The 18,975-nt window shown below is 46.0% G+C and overlaps 1 protein-coding gene across 1 annotated transcript in view; it reads left to right on the top strand.

The window, feature by feature from the left end:
- Positions 1-18,975, top strand: part of XRCC2 (X-ray repair cross complementing 2) — a 115,547-nt gene that overhangs the window by 16,178 nt on the left and 80,394 nt on the right. The window contains exon 2 of the mRNA XM_078663240.1: positions 5,904-5,985. Coding sequence (XP_078519366.1) covers positions 5,904-5,985 — 82 coding nt within the window. The remainder of the gene's footprint in view (positions 1-5,903; positions 5,986-18,975) is intronic.

Raw genomic sequence — 18,975 nt, 5'->3', positions numbered from 1 at the left:
GGCAAATTAGGATGCGCCCGCCACATTGTCGGGCGCATTCTTGCCATTAACATTGCTGCTGGCGGTGCTGTAAACAGCACCTGCCGCAATGGTAAGGGAGCATGTTGTGCTGTGCCTGCCACCTTGTGTATGGCAATGAAGGGGGGGGGGTACCATAGGTAACCCCCAGTTATGTTATGTTATGTTATGTTAATCGATACTTCTATAGCGCGGCAGCTACTCCAAAAGGAGTGTCCCGGCGCTTTGGCGAAGAGATCCTTCGAGGAAGGCAACATAACTGAGAGACCTTAAGGAGAGGCAAGGGCCTAACTAGTAAAGAGCCAAGTTTTTAAGGCTTTTCTGAAGGACATAAGGTTGGAAATCTGTCTCAGAGAAAGGGGGAGCTCATTCCAAACACGGGGAGCCAAGTGATGGAAGGAACGGCCACTCTGTCTGGCGCGTTTAACGGTCGGGACTACCATTTTGAACAAAGAGGCGGACCGTAAGATTCGGTTAGGTTTGTAAAAGACAAGACGTTTCCTAATATAGGAAGGGCCTGTATCATGGAGCGCCTTGTAAGTCAACGTCAGACTTTTGAAAAGGACTCTCTTGGCTATAGGGAGCCAGTGCAGTTCTTTTAACAAATTGGAGGCACTAGCCCGTCTAGGAAGCCCATAGATAGCCCGAGCAGCTGAATTTTGGACTACCTGAAGTCTCCTTTCCAGATATTTAGGGAGGCCCAAGTAGAGACCATTTGCATAATCCAATCTGGACCCTACAAGTGCTTGGACAATGATCCTACGATGAGTGATTGAAATCAAGGGAAGAAATTTTCTGAGCATCCGGAGGATGCCGAAACATTTCCCCGAAAGGCAAGATATTTGAGGCCCAAAAGTTAAGTCATTGTCTACAATGATTCCAAGATTTTTGGCTTTGACACTTGCATTTGCAGGCGGAAACAAGTCCGGCGGCCACCAGCTTTTCCAATTTGGTTCTGTGGCACAGCCAAAAAAAAGCAGCTCCGATTTATCGGAGTTGCATTTTAGGCCGTGTCCCCGGAACCAACCAAAGACTGCCTCTAAACAGCCTCTGATGCGGGCCCCGTCAAACACCTCATTCTTGTTACATGTGAACAAGAGCTGGGTGTCGTCAGCGTAGGACACGATCTGGGCGCCATGGGACTCCGCCACCTCTGCAAGGGGGGCCAAAAAGATGTTGAAAAGCAGGGGGCTAAGAATAGACCCCTGAGGGACCCCTACTTCCAGAGGTGCCATAGCGGCGGAGTGTGGGGGCGCCCAGATCGTTTGCCGACGGCCGGCCAGAAAAGATTTCAGCCAGTTCCACACCGTCCCCCGGAGACCACATTCCCAGAGTCGTGTTAGGAGGGTATCATGGGGGACGGTGTCGAACGCCGCCGACAGGTCCAACATAGCCAACATGGCCTTACCTCCCGCGTCCAACACTTCTCTAATAGCGACGGTGACTTCGAGCAACGCGGTCTCCGTGCTATGGTTAGCACGAAAACCGGATTGAGTACTGTGCAACAGATGGTTCTCTTCGATAAAATTTGAGATTGATCTGTGCACATGTTTTTCGGCCACCTTCGCTAGAGCAGGAAGAAGCGAGATAGACCTATAGTTGGCATGTAAGATGGGATCGAGGGCTGGTTTTTTTAGAAGTGGAAGAATGAGAGCACACTTCCAAGCCCGCGGGACTACACCAGAAGACAGTGAGGAGTTGAGAATGGAATTGATAAGACCATTTAAGACTGGGGCTATTTTATTGAGGCATGAAATAGGGCAGGGATCAAGCGGAGAGCCTGACTTCAGTCCTGTAAGATGGTCTAGGGAGGAGGCCAGACTCAACGGAGGGAATTCACAAAGAGAGGGGGCTAGGGCAGATTGTAAAGCGGCAATGGCCTCTGGTGGATCAGCCTGAGTATGTTCAGAGTACGCCGCAAGAGAGGCTTGAATGGATGATATCTTATCTACAAAGTAATGTGCCAATTCAATCAGCCAGGGTTCAGAGTGTGATTGGACAAGAGGGCCTAAGGATGGAGAAGTAAATTCCTTGACGATCTTAAAAATTTCCCTACAGGAGTTACCTGAATCATCAATGCGCCGTTCCAAATAAGATTTTTTTGCTTTCCACAGCAACTTGTGGTAAGATTTAGTCAGATTTTTAAATGTTATTTTCTCTAGAGGATTATACTCCTTCCTCCAAGCTCTTTCCGCTCTTTTACAAATTTGGCGAGTGCAGCCACCCACCCCATCTCTGGAGGTCCCCAGCGGGCCCCCAATGTCATTCTCCGCATGCCTTTCCATGGCGAAGTCTCCGCCATGGAAAGGCATGCACATCGCACTAATCATAATATGGTGGCGGTGCCGCCTGGCAGGCAATCGTGACGATTGCCTGCCGGCAGAAAAGCGTTGGACGATCTTTCCGTCCGCCGCGATACAGTCATGGCGTGTAGATTGCTAGCGACGGTCTGGCTGTGTCGATCCGCCGCCATCATAATAGGCCCCTTGGTTACTGCTCTGGAATTAGACCCTTTCCTCCTGCAGACATTTTAGATGGATTATAGGTACCCCACCCATCTATGCAATTATCGTTTTTGTGGGTCTTTGAATAGGGGTACTTCATGGATTACCTCTGACAACCAGTAAGTACTTTAAGTCTTGTTGTCAATCTTGCGCTGCAGCTGCTGGCAATCTAAATTCAAACTTTCAGCTTCTTTTAACCTGAACTGTAATGCTTGTCGATGTAAAGAGTATCTTGACAAAACTTTTCTCTGGCTGCATCTTCTAACCACAGCATGTTGGTTCCTTATTAAGTGGTGGTCTGTTGGTGTGTTGATGCCAGCTACAGCTCCATAATCGATATTCTTATTTGCAGTTGATTGCCATATTCTACAAATGTACTTTTTCCTTGAATAGGCATTTCCTTCATCACGTTTTATGAGTGACTTCCTTAAAAAAAAAAAAGCACTGGGCAATAAACTTCTGAACAAAATGGTCTGATTGATTCTTCTTCCAGCAGATAGATGACCGTAGGAATTTCTGCCAGGTACCACACTGAATCAAGAGGCTATATGCAAGGCTCCTTTTCGCTCCTCGATGTGATGACCTTCAATTTTGTAAGGTGCCACCATCTGTGTGGACGCCAGTTTTGTGTGTTCCCACCTTTCAACTGAGTCCTGAAGGTTTTAGAATTGGTGGTTATCAAAAAATTACCAGTGTGCCTCTTTGTATGGTTGTGTACCCTTCCCATCCCAAGTGTTCAGGCATAAATCCCTGCTGCACTTGCAGGAAGCAGATGTCGATCTCGGATCCACATCCGTAGCTGCAGCTATTCAAGGCTATTATTCCGTCTCCCTCTGTTGTAGTTGTTGGCACCAGGGAGACTCTGGGAAGATCTGTTGCTTCGTTCCTAGCTGCTGTTGACTCCCCTGGTGGCCCCCTTCACCCACCCCCACCTCTCGCCCCTAAGCTGAGTCACCCCAGGTCTCCATTGCTATGCCTGGCAACCTAACCCATTCTGTTAAAGGACTTGCGGAAGGACGTGGCATCTGCACCATTGCTGGGGGCACTGCCTGAAGCTGATTCTCCTTCCTCCAAGACCCATAGGGCTTTGGCAATGCAAATGCTAAAGTTGAAGCATCCTTCAAGGACTAACTACTATTTGTGCTCCTAACTCATGCTGACAAATTCATCAACTTTGAGGCCCTTTTTGTCTAAAACTTTGCCATAAAAAATGCCATTTAAGCTGACGGCACCATTGAAGTAGACCAGCTTCTACTGCAGTATTATACTCACAGTGGTCTCCAACTTGACCTTTAGAATGTCTGTGAAATGGATACATCTCATGAACTGGAGTTGTAATGTCCTTCTCGCCCTCCTCTGAAGTAGGTGGCTTGTTTTACCGCAGTCGTGGAAAAGGCTGCTGAGGCACTTGAGCGTATGATTTTAGTTGAGGAAACAAAAGGTAATTTGCTGAAAGAAGTCTTGTAGCCCATGGCTTCTGCCTCGGGACCCTGCTCCCTTTCACTCACACCCTCCTGGGCCTGGTGCTTTTCGCGTGCCCTAAGGTAACCAGCTGGGGCAGTCCAATCACAGGAGGGAGATACAGGTGGGGAGGAGGTTCGAGCTTTCTGGAGGAGAGAGAGGGTTGGGCATTGCTAGTTGATCTAGGAGACGTAGAATGTTTTTGTGGGATTGGGAGTGGAATTACTCTCTAGGGACCGGGGATGCTATATAAGAGCGACACCAGCTTTCTTTCCAAAGCGGCCTGGTAGGTTCCTTAGACCCGTTATCAGGGCTAACAGCATGTGAAGTTTATTACACTGCAGTGGTTTATTTTTCATGGGCGGCCAACCATTACATCTTCGCCTGATCCCTGTATAATAGCATGTTGACACCACTCTCTTGTACACGCTCCCCTCCCCCACCCACTCCTCCTTTCTCTGCAGAGGAACTCGAAAAGGGCTTGTCCAGAATAACCGCTGGACTCCTGACTTGTCACGACGGAGGAAAGCTAGTGGGAAACATCCATAACAACGCAGGCATTACCCCGCACTGCTATTACAACGCTGCTATTACAACGCAAGTCGTTACAACGACTTGCGCTGGAGGGCGCTGTAGGCTAGGGAATAGTTTAATTTTCTATCCAACACCTTCCCTACTGTCAACGTGGGCTGGAGTTGGAATAGAAAATTAAACTATTCCACTATCCAGCGCCCCCCAACGCAAGTCGTTGTAACGACTTGGATTGTAAAAACTGCGTTGTAATGGCATGCGGGGTAAAAGCCCGCTTTGTAATGCCGTACAACCAAGCTAGTTTCATGAGTGGTTCCCAGTCTCATGGAGTCTCTAAACTGCGGTGGTGCCCGCAACCTAGTGTTGCAGCTGGTCTTCCCAACCTGGAAGCAGAACAAAATACCCCCCTACCAGCCGCTAGAGGACAGGGCTGCTTTGTGACCAGTTACCATTACCTTACCAAGCTTTTGTCGGGTCTCACCGAAACCATGCCCAAGTGTACTTGGTTTGCAGGATCAGTCCTAAAAAAAAAAGTCCAGCATCTACTAGTATAGCCGTATACACAGAGGGACATTGTAATTCCACCACAGAGAAACTATCTGCTATTGGCTTTACCCCCCACTGGCCTCTCTTACCTGCAATGACACGTTAAGGTCCTATAGTGAAATAATCCTGGTGCACTGCTGCCCTCTGGTGGAAACGTTTTAGTGCTTATGTTTTTGATTCCAATACAAGCTCCTAAATAAATAGCTTGTATATTTTTCTCGCAAATCGACACTTTCATTTTGGGTTTTGGCTATGTATGTTTTTCTTTCCACCCATTTATAACCCAACAGGTGGAGGGTCCATATTTTGTATTTTAAATAAAACCATATTTAAAGGCACTGAGATAATTAATTCTGTTTTATTAGAGTTTGGATCTTTAAAGTGTTAATCTCTAGGCAAAAGTATGTTTATAGGGTGCCGTGACGTTTTTCCAGTCTGAATCCCCCTGTCCCACTCGCTCATTAGTTGGGAGCTAAAACTGAGCTCGCATCTACACTGTTGCCTCTCGCCTGTATATACCCTGCTATCTGGAATCCCTCTAGAATGACCGTTGTCAAAACTACCAGGTAGGTAATGTTTTAACAACTCGTTAAAAGCATTTTATGTGAAAATGCACGTTTTTATAGGGTTGCCTTATTCATGGGCTATGGCTTGGGTATTAAATACTTACTTCTGAGTCGAGTTCTGCTTTGAAGAAATATTGATAGAAAGAAGCCTTGTCCATGAGTTTTTTTTAACTACATATGAATGTGTGCAACAGCCTTCAAACTAACCTCCTAATGTTATGTTTTGCAGTTAATTGTTCATTATAATATTTTAATACAATACATCTTTATTTCAAAGCTTCTTGCTCGACTTGAAGGTCGAAGTTCTCTGAAAAACCTTGAACCTTTGCTGTTTGCCGAGGAAGGATTCCCTGTCCATGGTAAAATAGATTTGAGCTTTAGACGTTTGAACTGAATATTAATTCTTGAATTCTCCTGAGCATTGTTGAAATTCCTCTAGGTTCTGTGATCTGCCCTTGTAAAGTGCAATTTTAAATGTGACTGTAATTAGTTCTGTTTTTCTCCCGTTTTTATTTCTTGTTGTATATAATTTCAACTGTTGGCCAAAACCTATGCTATATCAAAAAAGAGAGCACAAAGGTGTGGTTTGAATGTTGATTTGCTTGGTTATACATTTTAAATTGTGATTCTCCATTGGGTGGAGGCTAAAAAAGTAATCCCTATCCTTAAATGCAGTACAGAACTTCCTTAACACCAGTGTTACCTGGTGCTCTTCGACATACCACACCCAGCACTCTCGCACCCCTCACATATTTGCAGTCATACTACAAGAAATCGCTCACATGCCTAACAGGCTAACATCCTCATACTTCTGACAGCCTTCAGACCCCTCACAGAGCGTCAGTTTAACACCAAAAACAGCACTCGGATAACCGTCAGAATAGTAGTACTTCATTGTATTGTAATTGCATTTATATAGTGCTTACTGCCCCTGACGAGGCGTCAAATCTCTTTTTCGGCGAGTGGCACGCTACTCCAGAACCCATAAAGGATTGGTGGTGAATTAGTATAGTGAAATATGAAAGCTTTTGAGTGGTGGATATGTTAGTCAGTTATTTGGATTGAAGAGGATAGTGAAGGGATAGAGGGAAAAGGTTTGCATCTATATAGCGCTTACTACCCCTGATGATGTGTTGAAACGATGTTTTTTTTTTTTTTTTAGGAGTACACTACGGTCTGTGCACTCATACCTCCATAGAGCAGCAGTCACATTCTACCAGTAACTTATGCTGTGTACTAATTGGGCTTTCCCATGCTCCTTGCAGATAGCATGTCTCCCTACTGAAATTTCACACCCTCACAGCATAGCAGTCTCACTACTGTCTCTACCGATGAAGCTTAAGTCAGAACTGATATAGTATTGTGTTAAATGAGATACAATTGTCAACATACGTTTCAAGCGGAAGTTCAAATGCCAAGGTGCATCAACACGCTTTTAAAAAATGGAATCAAAGCAAAGAAAATAAATATTTGCATCCTAGAGTCATTGCATTCATTGATGGCCTAGCTCATTGTATTATTTAAGGCTACTCCTCTTCCCACTGAGGGGCTCATAATGCGGTCCCTGGTAATCTGCGTTGCTCTCATTTAATCAGAACTGTGATAACCGCTTCTCTGATTATGCCAGGGTTCATATTGCATCAAAGTTTAGTTTCTAGCAAAAGTTCTGGTCATGACCAATTTCTGATTATATCCGATTCTATTTATGCCAGCTCGTTCAATATTCATAGGCTCTGTGTCTGGACAGACACTTTTGATGTATGGGCTCTACTTAGTCGAGTTTATTGATCCTCGCCGGCTGACTATACCAAAAAATGTATTTAGCGGACACGTAATATACGGTAGAGTTTTTAATATATCCTTGTTGTATTTGAACCATTTGTCTCTTAATTTAGGTTTCTAAAGAGACCTTTTTTGAATTGCTAAGGCAATTTTACATTTAAGCGTTCACATAACGTTATTGTAGTATGTGTAGGATGCCAACTGGGATCAAAGAGACCACCCACAATCTTACCTTCTCCACTGGACCACATTGTGTAATTTTGTAAGGCATATGACTTCATCTCACTGTGACTCAATTCCATTATTTGCCATAACTGTGAACATATTGCAATCGCTATATCAGGGACTGAAAATGTACATTTTACAAGTAGATAATCTCGGCAAGTTGTAGTTGGACTTTTATGCCTTATTCTTGTAGTTATTGACACATGAAAGTTTTGCTTTCATGTGCAAAAGTTAGTTTAGCAGTCTCAAAATGATTTAATATGTTCACTGGGGCTGAAAGTAGGCATAACGTGGTTATTCTAAAGCCGGAATGCTGTGAGTTTGTGCGCAACCCCAAACTTGAATGTTTTAAGGTATTAACCAACTCTTCTCCAAATCCATCACCCTATGGAAAAATGTAAAAATATACTTCTGACAGAGGACTTATTACATTTCCAGTGTTCGAGTGAACTACTCCCCTTTCAACAAAAATTGATGCTTTAACGAAAGGAGATTCCCTGTGGGGGAAATATTTTTCCCCAGAGAAAAAAGAAAAAATGAAACACACAGAAGATGATGGAAGGCTGCTTTCAGTAAGTCTAACCACTGCAATAGCTTGGGGTGGCACTCCAATAATCCATCGTTCTTTTGCTCACCATTCCACCTCATTTTGGGCCCGCCATATTCAAGTCAGTCTTGACTCTGTTCCTCATGGAACAGCCCATCCCGAACTGCGAAGACAGGTCCTTCTTGAACCAGAACATGAGCACTTGGTATTAGTGACACAGTGAGCATAGGACCCACGTCTGGGAATACCCATGCCACTTGGGGTGGTACAGGAAACATACAAAAGATGATGGGAGGCTGCTTGCAATAAGCCTAACCACTGGAAATAGCGTGGATAGCACTCCAACCCATCCTTCTTGTGCTCACTATGCTACCTTAGTTTGGAACCAGCCATGTGCAAGTGGGTCTTGACCCTGTTCCTCATTGGAACAGTCCAGCCCAAATCTGTCATGTGAATTATAAAGTGACCATTCTATCTGCTCCCCAAAAATGTTTAAGTAATCTTAGTTGATAGACAGCAAAAAGCTAATTGAAGTGCTTGTTAAGTGAAATCAGTACTTAATTTGAGTTACTAGTTGGCAGTGGTGGCCACCGGACCTCAAGTTTTGAGGATCAGCACTTATTTTTCCTGCTCGGACATTTCCTGAGGGCAAGAGCCCGCAAAACACCTAATGGAAAAGAAGGAGAAATACCATCACAAAGGGAGAATGGATGCCCCTGCAAGAATGATATAAAGTCAGGGATTGTCTAGTAGTGGATTAAAGAGACATAAGGTGGATTTATGGCTACACACAACCTTTGTATTTGGTGTGCAGACTTTATTAGTGCCTGCTGTGGGTTTCTAAGCAGGGTTTTGAATGCAGACACTCATTCTTTTACAATGTAAGCAGTCGTTACAATTCTGAAAACCTTTGATAACCCTCTCCCAAGTTCCACAGGAAGTTCTGTGTCTTCAGAATAATGTAACAAGCTATTGATCTTTTTTAATCCTAAAACAAAAACATAATTAAAGAGGACTTCTGTTGGCCCTCAACTTTTAGTGTCCGTTATTCCTAGTTGTCTGACCTCCCTTCAGTCAATATAAAAGTAATCTTTGGCGAAACTGTATTAGAAGTGGTTTTAATTTAAGAAGGCTGTCCTTTCTGATGTATGCTCAAAAAAAAATCAATGATCATCTGACTATTTACCTTCTATTACCTTTTTAAAAAAAAAAAATGTTATTCCTCATTTCACGCCATTTTCTACTCACACAATTTAAAACCGTCTTTGTTTACACCTTTCTTACAATGGCTGTTCCAGAGTCTTTATTGGCAATCTGACCTCTATCCAAACTATGGTACCATGTGGAGATCTACAGGGCTTTTTTTCCTTAAACATTGTTATTCTTCTATTATCTTCAATCCTTGCACCAGCACGGACATGATTGCACAATTGTGGGGTTCTTGCACACATCCTTTTCAAACTTGTATCCGTTTCCTGATCAGGTTTTAGCATTTTTTAAATCATATACTTCCCATTACAGGCTTGGATAACTAGCTGAGTCTGAATCGGACTGAAATTAGATTTTTTTTTTTTTTTTTTTTTAAAACCTTTATTGACATCAAAAGAAGACCGGTCGAGGCCCACAACCAAGTCGGCCGGCCGCAATGTACAAAACAATCAGGAGTCAACAGGCAAATATTACATAATCAATCAGCACAAGCAGAGGCCGTATAATCGCAATAGGGGAGAAAAATGCAGAAACTAAAGGGCTAAAACACAGGAGTAAATAAGGCTTAATTTTATAATATGGGGAGAGGACGTATGACAGGCTCACTGGCAATACGGAGGCATCCGACATCCCGTAATCAACCTCAACATTAAGAAGGGGGCATGGGGCAAAATATCAGGGGGACAACACAATACAGTCAAGAAATCAGGATATGTGAGACACAGTCAGCCCCCGAGCATTATCCTCATAACACGCCCGCCACCCGAGACACTACCAAGCCAGAACAGAGGGATCGGAAAGATAATGCAACAAACCCTGCCCGTCACAGTACCCGTCTGGGACACAAAAAGGAAAAAAAAGGGGGGGGGGGGACTAAGCAGGGAGGGGGGAGAAGAAGGGAAAGGAAAATGGAGGGAAGAAAAACAAAACAATAAAGAGAGAATAAGGAAATATGAAAAAGAAAGGCAGAAGACACGCCGACACAGGCCCCCCATGACGGGAAGACAGGAGACAAAAGGATTAGCGGCCCAAGTGGTGGCATGGCGATCGGGAAGAAAGACAGCCGAAATATAACAGGATGAGTAACGACGCCATACCCCCACCCGAAACACACCATAGGAGGTCGGGACAGACGCGGCCTCACGAAAAAGAGATACAAAAGGGCCATAGAACCAGAAGACAAACAAAAATTAGAACCCAACCCACCCGTCCCACCCTGCACCCCTGTAGAAGGCTATGGCCTATTCTTCAAACAGCTTGCCTGTCGCCCTAAACCAGAACCCGAAATATAGCGAGAAGAAAGAAAGAAAAACAAGACAAAAAGGCAACAAAAGCGGAGAGAAAAAAAACCAAAAGGGGACAGGAGGGAGGAGCAGAATAACTATAATCCAAACGGTCGACCGCAGCCCCCCGCCCAACCCGAACAAGCACAATCAAAAAACAGACCAGGACGACACCCCATCACGCGCCACAAAATATTAGGAGAAGGGGACCTCCCACCCTCCTACGATCATAAACCATTGTGCAACGAAATCATATACCGGGAATCAAACAGAAGTCGTACATTTCACCCCCAACCCTTTCGAGCGACAAACCCCACCCACCACATGGCAATGTATAACCCCATACTATGTACGAAATCAGCATATAATCGAGTGGAATGGTGACTAGCATAGCTACGTGGGGGGTCGATAGAGCCACAAGTGAGCAGTAGTCCAAACTGAAAGTATCGATGCATCAACAATCGAAGCACGAGCCATGAAAAACAGGAGTTCAGTTGCGCCACTGGAGCGGGCGAGGTGGTCCCAATTATAGACACAGGCAAAGTCATCGAAGCAGGCACAGGAGGAAGTCCACCCATAGTTTCAGGCAACAATGTCGAACAGGGTTGCAGTACAGCATCCAAGTCCCCGGGGCCCGAACCCCGAAAAGCAGGACGCCCCAAAGTCACCAGCACACTACACGATCCTCGATCAGTGGTAGAGACATTCAGGTCAATCGAGGGGGGTGAGGCAATGAAGTCATCGAAACAGGAGGGCGACAAGAAGAAACGGCTGCCCAAAATGGCGGCAGATCGTGGCGGACCCATCGAGACGCCCAGGGCCAAGGAAGCGTGCAGGGATCTCAGGGCTTCCAGGATATCTCTGACTGTCGGCTCACGCCCACCAGATCCGATCCCCACACAAGTAGGCACCTCAGGCCCGCCGCCACAGGGCGACTCTCGTTCCGAAGGGCCGGCCGCCATTTCGTGAATCAGCCCAATCGCCGCCCACGAGGACCCCCGGAAATAACAGTTCTCAAATGTAGGACTTTACAAGCGCCGGGGGTCCCAGCAAGGGCGGCCTCGACGCCAAAAGGATGTCCGCCCAAAACGGGTCTCCGCCAGCACCAGCACCGGTGCCCCAGATAAGCGGAGTCCGGGCCCCGAGGACCAGGGCCGCCGGACAAAGCAGCGGCGGGGGGAGACCCCTTCTCAGAATCAGGTCCCGGGGCCTCTCACCCACGTCGGCCGCGCGGCCAGCAGGGCAGGCCCGGGTCAGGATCGCCGGGATCTTCGCACATCGGCTCCCAACACTGGTTCTCGCTCTCGGCCGGGGCCGAGAGCCATCGGATCCCACCAGCCAGGTCCCGGTCCAAGTCTCGCGGAGGCCCCGATCCTTCGGAGGACACAACTCCGGAGCCACTGCACGCCGAGACCCCGGGGTCAGATGGTAAGTACAAACAAGCCGTTATGTTTCCAATTCCCCAAAAATGTGCCGTCCCGGGACAGAGTAAAGGACAGGATAAGCAATCAGGATGGAGGGCTGCGGGAGCCGAGCTAAAGGGCGACCATTACGGCCGCGAGCTAGGCTCCTCCCCCTGAAATTAGATTCTTGTTACTTCACTCTGCAAATACAGAAAATAAGATCTCATAACAACAGATTAAATATGTAGATACTGATAAAATCATTGAAGCTAATTTCAAATCCATTATGTCAAACGTTTATGTAGAATGTTCTGATTCTTGGGTGTGAAGCATAGGGCCACTATTGTCAGAGTAATTGGCATCTCAAAAGTAGGCTGCTACAATGTACTGTTAATCATCCCATCAAAACAGAAATCCTTAAAGCGGTGTAGAACTCAGCAGCCAGCGCTATTGTCAATATCGTGAGAAGGCGACATATGTCTCTGACAAATAAGAAGCTGCCTATGGCAGCTAGAATTAAGTGTACATTTTTAACTAAGTTCAAACACAGCCTATGGGAGTTAACCTGCACGTCTTCAATCTAGGCTCAAAGGTTACAATGCAGTTAGGACCCTAATTTCTAATGCGAAGAATGCTTTGGTAATCCTAGCCATTGTAGTGTCTAAGTTGCAGATAAATCTAATGTAGTTCCTTCTAATTATCTGTGACGCTCATCTATAGAATTTGAAACGTGGTCTTAATCTTTACCATGTTGTTCTCTTTGTCTGCTGTGTGACCATCCATAGGTATGTGCTACTAAATAAATATTAGGATACTGCTAATAATGATGAGGGCTACTGCCTGATCCTCTCTTAGTCAGGTTGACATTACTTTGGTTCTTCTTCATGATTTAGGGAGTTTCCACTGAATACATTGATTGCTGGACACATTTATCGCAAATACCAGGTACACTAAACAAGCACAGCACACATCCTGTCTACATTGTGATTACTTAAAATCAATAAAAAATACCGATGCACGCTCTCCTATATATAGTCCAAAGTACAAAAAGTCAAATAGGCCGTGGAGTGCCAGAGATGCCAAGTGTGTCTATTTCTTCATTTCTTTAGCTAATTCCATATAGCTTGATTGAAAATTGATACAAATCATAGGCAGCCGGGGAGGCTTAGGAGCACCGGATTTTGAGCTATTTTATAGGGTGGCACAGTGCTCACATCTACATGCTTGGATACACGGCGAGGCGGGAATACCATACCTACGTATGGAAACACTGTTTGCCGCTCCACACTCACCTCCGGCGACAAAATTCGAAGATCCAGACCGTAGAACTGGCTACCTTGACTCAATGAACGCTACCAGACATTCATGGCACTGCCTGTTACAACAACAGGCGGGAGCATTACTATACACACCGTCCATGCCCATAGAGTGGGCTCGTTGGCTGGCTCCATGTAGGGACAGAGGAGTCATTAGAACTCTTCAAGCACTGAATATAAGGGCCGCGGTAGACCTCTTTCACGAAGTATACTATATAAGCTCAACTACATTTACATTTACTACACGCCAGAATCGTTATGTAGATACGGACTTGGAGAAGAGGCTAAATGTGAGCGGTGCCGAGCGAAGACAGCGGATTTCATACACCTAACTTGGTACTGCCCTGGAATACTAGCATATTGGGAAGAGGTTTTTAGGGAAAAGGGGAGGATAGTGGAGATGGAAGTGGCTCCGGATCCAGCGCTGGCATTTTTGGGATTTACCAAACTGCTGCCCAAAGCTGTACTCAGAATGATAGATATGGGACTTTTAATAGCAAAAAGGGTAGTGGCACTGTGCTGGATGAGGGGCCCGGTACCAACAGTGCAAAGATGGTCGCATGGCATGCTATACTGTTTACACAGACGGAGAATTATAGCGAACTGCTCCCTCCGCGTAGCAGGCTAAAACATTTTTGGGGATTGTATAGGACATTTAAACAAGGGGAGAAAGGGGAGGCGAGTGAGGGCATAGAAGCGCATGCGGGGGAAGCAGATCAGAGTAATGAGGAGACGGCAGTGGGTTAAGATGGCGGAAGTGGTGATAGGACGGCCCTCAATAGGAAATGGTAACATCAGCCCAGGGAAAGGTGTACGATGGCAATGTGAAATAATGGTCACCAGGGCCGGACGATATTGTAATTGGTGGAAGTCGCTGCCTGCCCAACCTGGGTTGTTGGCTCAAAAGCTGTTTAACCAAGAGACTAATAAGAAAGCTCTGTAACCAAGAGACTTAAGTTTTCATTGAGGGATTGCAAAAGAGTGACACATGGCGAATACTTGCTGGGAAGTTGTTCTGTACTGTACCTGTACAATAAAATAAATGTATCTACAACAAAAAAAAAAATCATAGGCAGCCGGCACGTGTTTAGAAAGAAAATGACTTTTTCAAGGCTGCAACAGTACATACAAAGTTATGAAAACCATATTTCAGAATGATACAGATGAGAGAATCATGTACGAAGTTGTTCTCTACAATCAAGAAAATTGAGAGCCAAGAGACACCAAAGAGTGTGCTACCAAACTCTGTGTTGTGTTTGTTGCATATATAAAAAAAAACAACACTTTCTTTAAAAACCTCTGCTGCACAGTGGAGACCAATAGTGAAAGATATCCAACAAGACCAAAGATCTGCATGCGTAAACGCCCATGCGACCAACCGCAGTATACACTTAAACAATTAAAATTTAGAATGTGTACTGAAGGGAGTATATGTATGTAAAACAAACGCCATTCAATTAAGAAAAAAGTCAGATACCTTGGACTGTATCATTGTACGTAACTCAAGTCGTATCCACCAATACACCAATTTGCAAATTTTCTCCCCTGAGGCGCAAGCCGGGGGATCCTTGCTTTACACTTTGCGTTACTGCAATCTTGATTGTCTGTGCGTTATTGATTAATAATAACGTGTTTTAAACATCTGTAAATATTTTAGCTTGCATTTTTTAAATTGCTGTCCCAACCTCGGCGCGAGATCTGCGTCGCTCCGAGGCTGCCCACTGACCTGTCCATCCACAGCGCTGCTGCCACTAGGCGCTGGGACCTCACCCGACCCTCCTCAGCCGCCTTCTTGCTGAGGGTAAGGTTGGTGGTGTAGTTGTTCAAGCCCTCCGCCCTCCCAGGATACTTAAGGGAGGCTCCCCTGTTCACCGCGTAATTTGCATATTTTCTCCCCTGAGGCGGAAGCCGGGGGATCCTTGCTTTACACTTTGCGTTACTGCAATCTTGAATGTCTGTGCGTTATTGATTAATAATAACGTGTTTTAAACATCTGTAAATATTTTAGCTTGCATTTTTTAAATTGCTGTCCCAACCTCGGCGCGAGATCTGCGTCGCTCCGAGGCTGCCCACTGACCTGTCCATCGACAGCGCTACTGCCACTAGGCGCTGGGACCTCACCCGACCCTCCTCAGCCGCCATCTTGCTGAGGGTAAGGTTGGTGGTGTAGTTGTTCGAACCCTCCTCCTCCCCCATATTCATGTATAAAAACATTAGATTTCCCCGTCCGCGCAGCGGGCGGGCGCAGCGGGCGCGCCAAAGGCAAGCCCGTCTGCACCCGTCCGCGCCGGGACCGGGCCTAGGGCCACGAACCCTGGCCCAACACTCGCTAATCGGCATCTGGTCTATTCCCGCTCTTCCTTGATGGACCTCCGACCGCCCATAGCTCCTGGCTGCACACTGTTCGACTTAACTTCAACTCCAAAGGAAGCTGCTCGGAGTTGTTTCCACTGTAACAGCGCGACATCAACTAACTTTGTTAGAACGCACGCCAAGCCACACACTAAGGGCACTGATACACCTATAGCTATGGCCCTTATTAACGCGCGATCACTATGTAAACATAGTCAGGAAATAGCAGACCTTATAACCGATTTTAATCTGGACATCCTCTTCATTACGGAGACTTGGACCGACGATTCCCTACAAACCAGTCCAAATAAAAGTTCCCACCGCACGAAAAGTGAGATGTTTATGTTCCGAGTAGTAGATGAAATATTGCTGTTCCCAGCATCCGCAGATGATGATCCCAGAGGCACACCAAAGGGCAAGTTGATAGAGCACGTATGTTCCCATCCATCCCCCAAGCAGCTACTGCTGGAGTAAAAACAGCCAATTGGTGTTTCATCAAGACACTGTCACAATTCACTCCCTGTGCTCTGGTGCCCACCACCAGGGGGCCGAATTGGGGGGCTTTCCAGTGTTCTAATATGCCTCCAGACACTCCCCTGTATGCGTATCCTGACTTCCAGTTATTTGGACATCTTTTAGGAATTGACATCCTTTCCCAATCCATGCCTGGTTTTGTGGAAGCCAGTCTGCTCATGCTGGAATCTCTATTACCTAGAATTCCATGTTCTCTGCTTCGTCTCCACCCCTGCAGGCCAAGGATGGGTGGAGAATTTCAGCTCACCTTTGGCTGGCTGCTGCTAGCCTGCTCACACCTGATGCATATGATTACTGTGAGCTCTTTTAAGCCCCAGCTCCCTTCAGGCCAAGGTTGGTCATTGTACCTGTTTTCCGGTGGGACCGATCCTTATTTCCACTGATTCCTGAGTTCCTGAGCTATAGCTATTCTTCGTACCTGAATTGGCACTGCCTGCAGTGCTTCCTTGTTTCCTGAGTTCCCGAGCTATAGTTATTCTTTATTCCTGGGCTTCAGCTATTTTCGTGTTCCTTATTTGCACTGCTTGCAGTGCTCTCTTGACTCCTTGTTTCCTGGGCTGTAGATATGTCCTGTTTCCTGAACTAGCACTGCCTGCAGTTCTACCTTGACTCCCGAAGCTTTAGTAATTTCCCTGTTCCTGAACTAGCACTGCCTGCAGTGCTCCCTTGACTCCCGAGCCTTGCTCAATTCTTGTTCTTGCTCCAGCACTGCCTTCTATGCTACTTTCTTTTCTTGAATCCTTAACCTGTACTATTCTAGTATACCCATGTAGCCTCCCCTTCTGTATATCCCTTTCCAGTCCTTGCCTTTCTTCCCATTTCCTTGGTTCCAGTTTGCAGTCTTTCTATTCTGCTGTCTTGCTTCTGTTACCTTGTATGTTTGTACCTGCTTTCTGCCAAGTGTGCCCTGTGATTTCCTTCCTTTGCTGATAAGCACTCCTCCTTGCTAGCTCCTTGTCTATTGTGCTTGTGTTCAGTTCTACCCCTTTGCTGTTACTGCCTTGCGTGTTCCTGTTTGATCGCCCGGATCGTGGGCACAGCTGACTACCTAGTTGGTGTTTCTTGTTCACTGTGAGTATTGTCTCTGAGTTGCATTTATAATATCACCATAGGTATAAGCTCCACAGACCTTGCCTTTGCATGCATATCCTATATGTGGGTATTTGCAGTCTGTATCTGTTAAAGCAATTGTGGGTGAGAAACTTACTGAGCTTCAGTCTTACCCTGTGAAGCTCCTGAGTGCTTTACCCCACACTCCCCTTTATTGTTAATTTTGTTTCATATATATGTCTTGCACATTCATCCTGGGTGTAGTTATTCTGAATGCTAAATTGCCTCGTGAGTGCCCTTCCTTTCTGAGTCTTACCCATCTTTTTCACTTGTACAGGCTTCCCCTGTGGATCCCTTTTTCTCCTCTGACTCCCTGTATGATCCTGGGCAATGCTGTACTCCTCTTTCTGTGTACGTTTCTACTCGGTTCCCAGTCCTTGCCCAAGTCCCTGACTGTGTTCCCCACATAGTCCCGGACAGTCCCTGACAGACAGAGCCAAGATCAAAACCACCAGGCACAGAGGCAACCCAGGGAGGTTCTTTGAACACAACCAGGTGCAATGGAATCCTCAAGGGACAGCTATACAAATGTGGGTCCATCAGTAGGTATATGTTCATAGGTTCAACCAATTGCGGCCCCAGGCACAGGTCCAGGGCATACTCCTCAGTGCACAGGAGACAGAGGAACCCTGACTGCACGCAATGAAGTCATACTTTCTGGAATTACAGAAACCAATGCCCATCCAGTTCTCATAGCCAAGGTGCGCTACAGCAATACACCATGCATTTATGGTACAACAGGACGTGAGGCAGTGCAAGCTCCATTTGAGCTTAACCCGTTTACCGCGGCGGACATTCTGCCTCGGTGTAGGCGTTCTACAGAGTGGGCAGGGTTGCTTCGGCCAACGGTCGTTCGCAACACCCGCGAGGTAGTGCTCGCGTCGGCCGACGCGAGCACGGAACGGGTTAAAATGGGACATCCATTACTGAGCAAAAATATTAAAAGTAATATCCCAGCAATTAGGAGCAGGACCAGCAGCATACCTTCAAAGATGCTTCTAAGGACCGAGTGGATAAAAGATGGAATAACTCCAAATACCTTCTGGAAGGTGCTTACCGAGCCAGAGCCTATGCTTATGAAAAATCCTGCTGTTCCAGTGTTACTAGATATGTTAAAAATACAATGTACCAGTTCCCCAAAATGTTGTGGGAAGTTGGTGCAGCGTAGCGCCTGTATCTCAGAAGAGGAATGCGCCATCTCAAGATCAAACGTCTCCTTGGCTGAATTTAAGGCCACATCTTTTTGAAATAATAAAGCTTTCAGTTTGCTCAGGCCGTCAAAACGCACGTTGGTAAGAATAATTAAAGGCCTTAGCATATTCTCCCTAACTGTATGGGCAGGCGGATATGGGTCTTGTGTACAACAAGTAACAATGGAGGACCCGGTCACCACATAGGCAACCCCTGGTTTCATCCCACAGCAACCTTGACTGTTGAACATCAAGTAACTTCCATTTGAGAGTAATCTGAAAGTCAGACATGCTCCATGCAACAAGACATCTGTGCATACTAGGGACCCACTCAAGGTATTCTCGCAGCCGGGACAGCTGAGAAAAACTTCAGTGTCCTTATTCTGACACCGGAATTT

The sequence above is a fragment of the Lissotriton helveticus genome, chromosome 10 (genome assembly GCF_964261635.1).
Source record: "Lissotriton helveticus chromosome 10, aLisHel1.1, whole genome shotgun sequence".
In the NCBI taxonomy this organism is placed as follows: Eukaryota; Metazoa; Chordata; class Amphibia; order Caudata; family Salamandridae; genus Lissotriton; species Lissotriton helveticus.
Note: the sequence above shows the minus strand (reverse complement) of the source record. Positions and strands in the feature narration are given on the sequence as shown.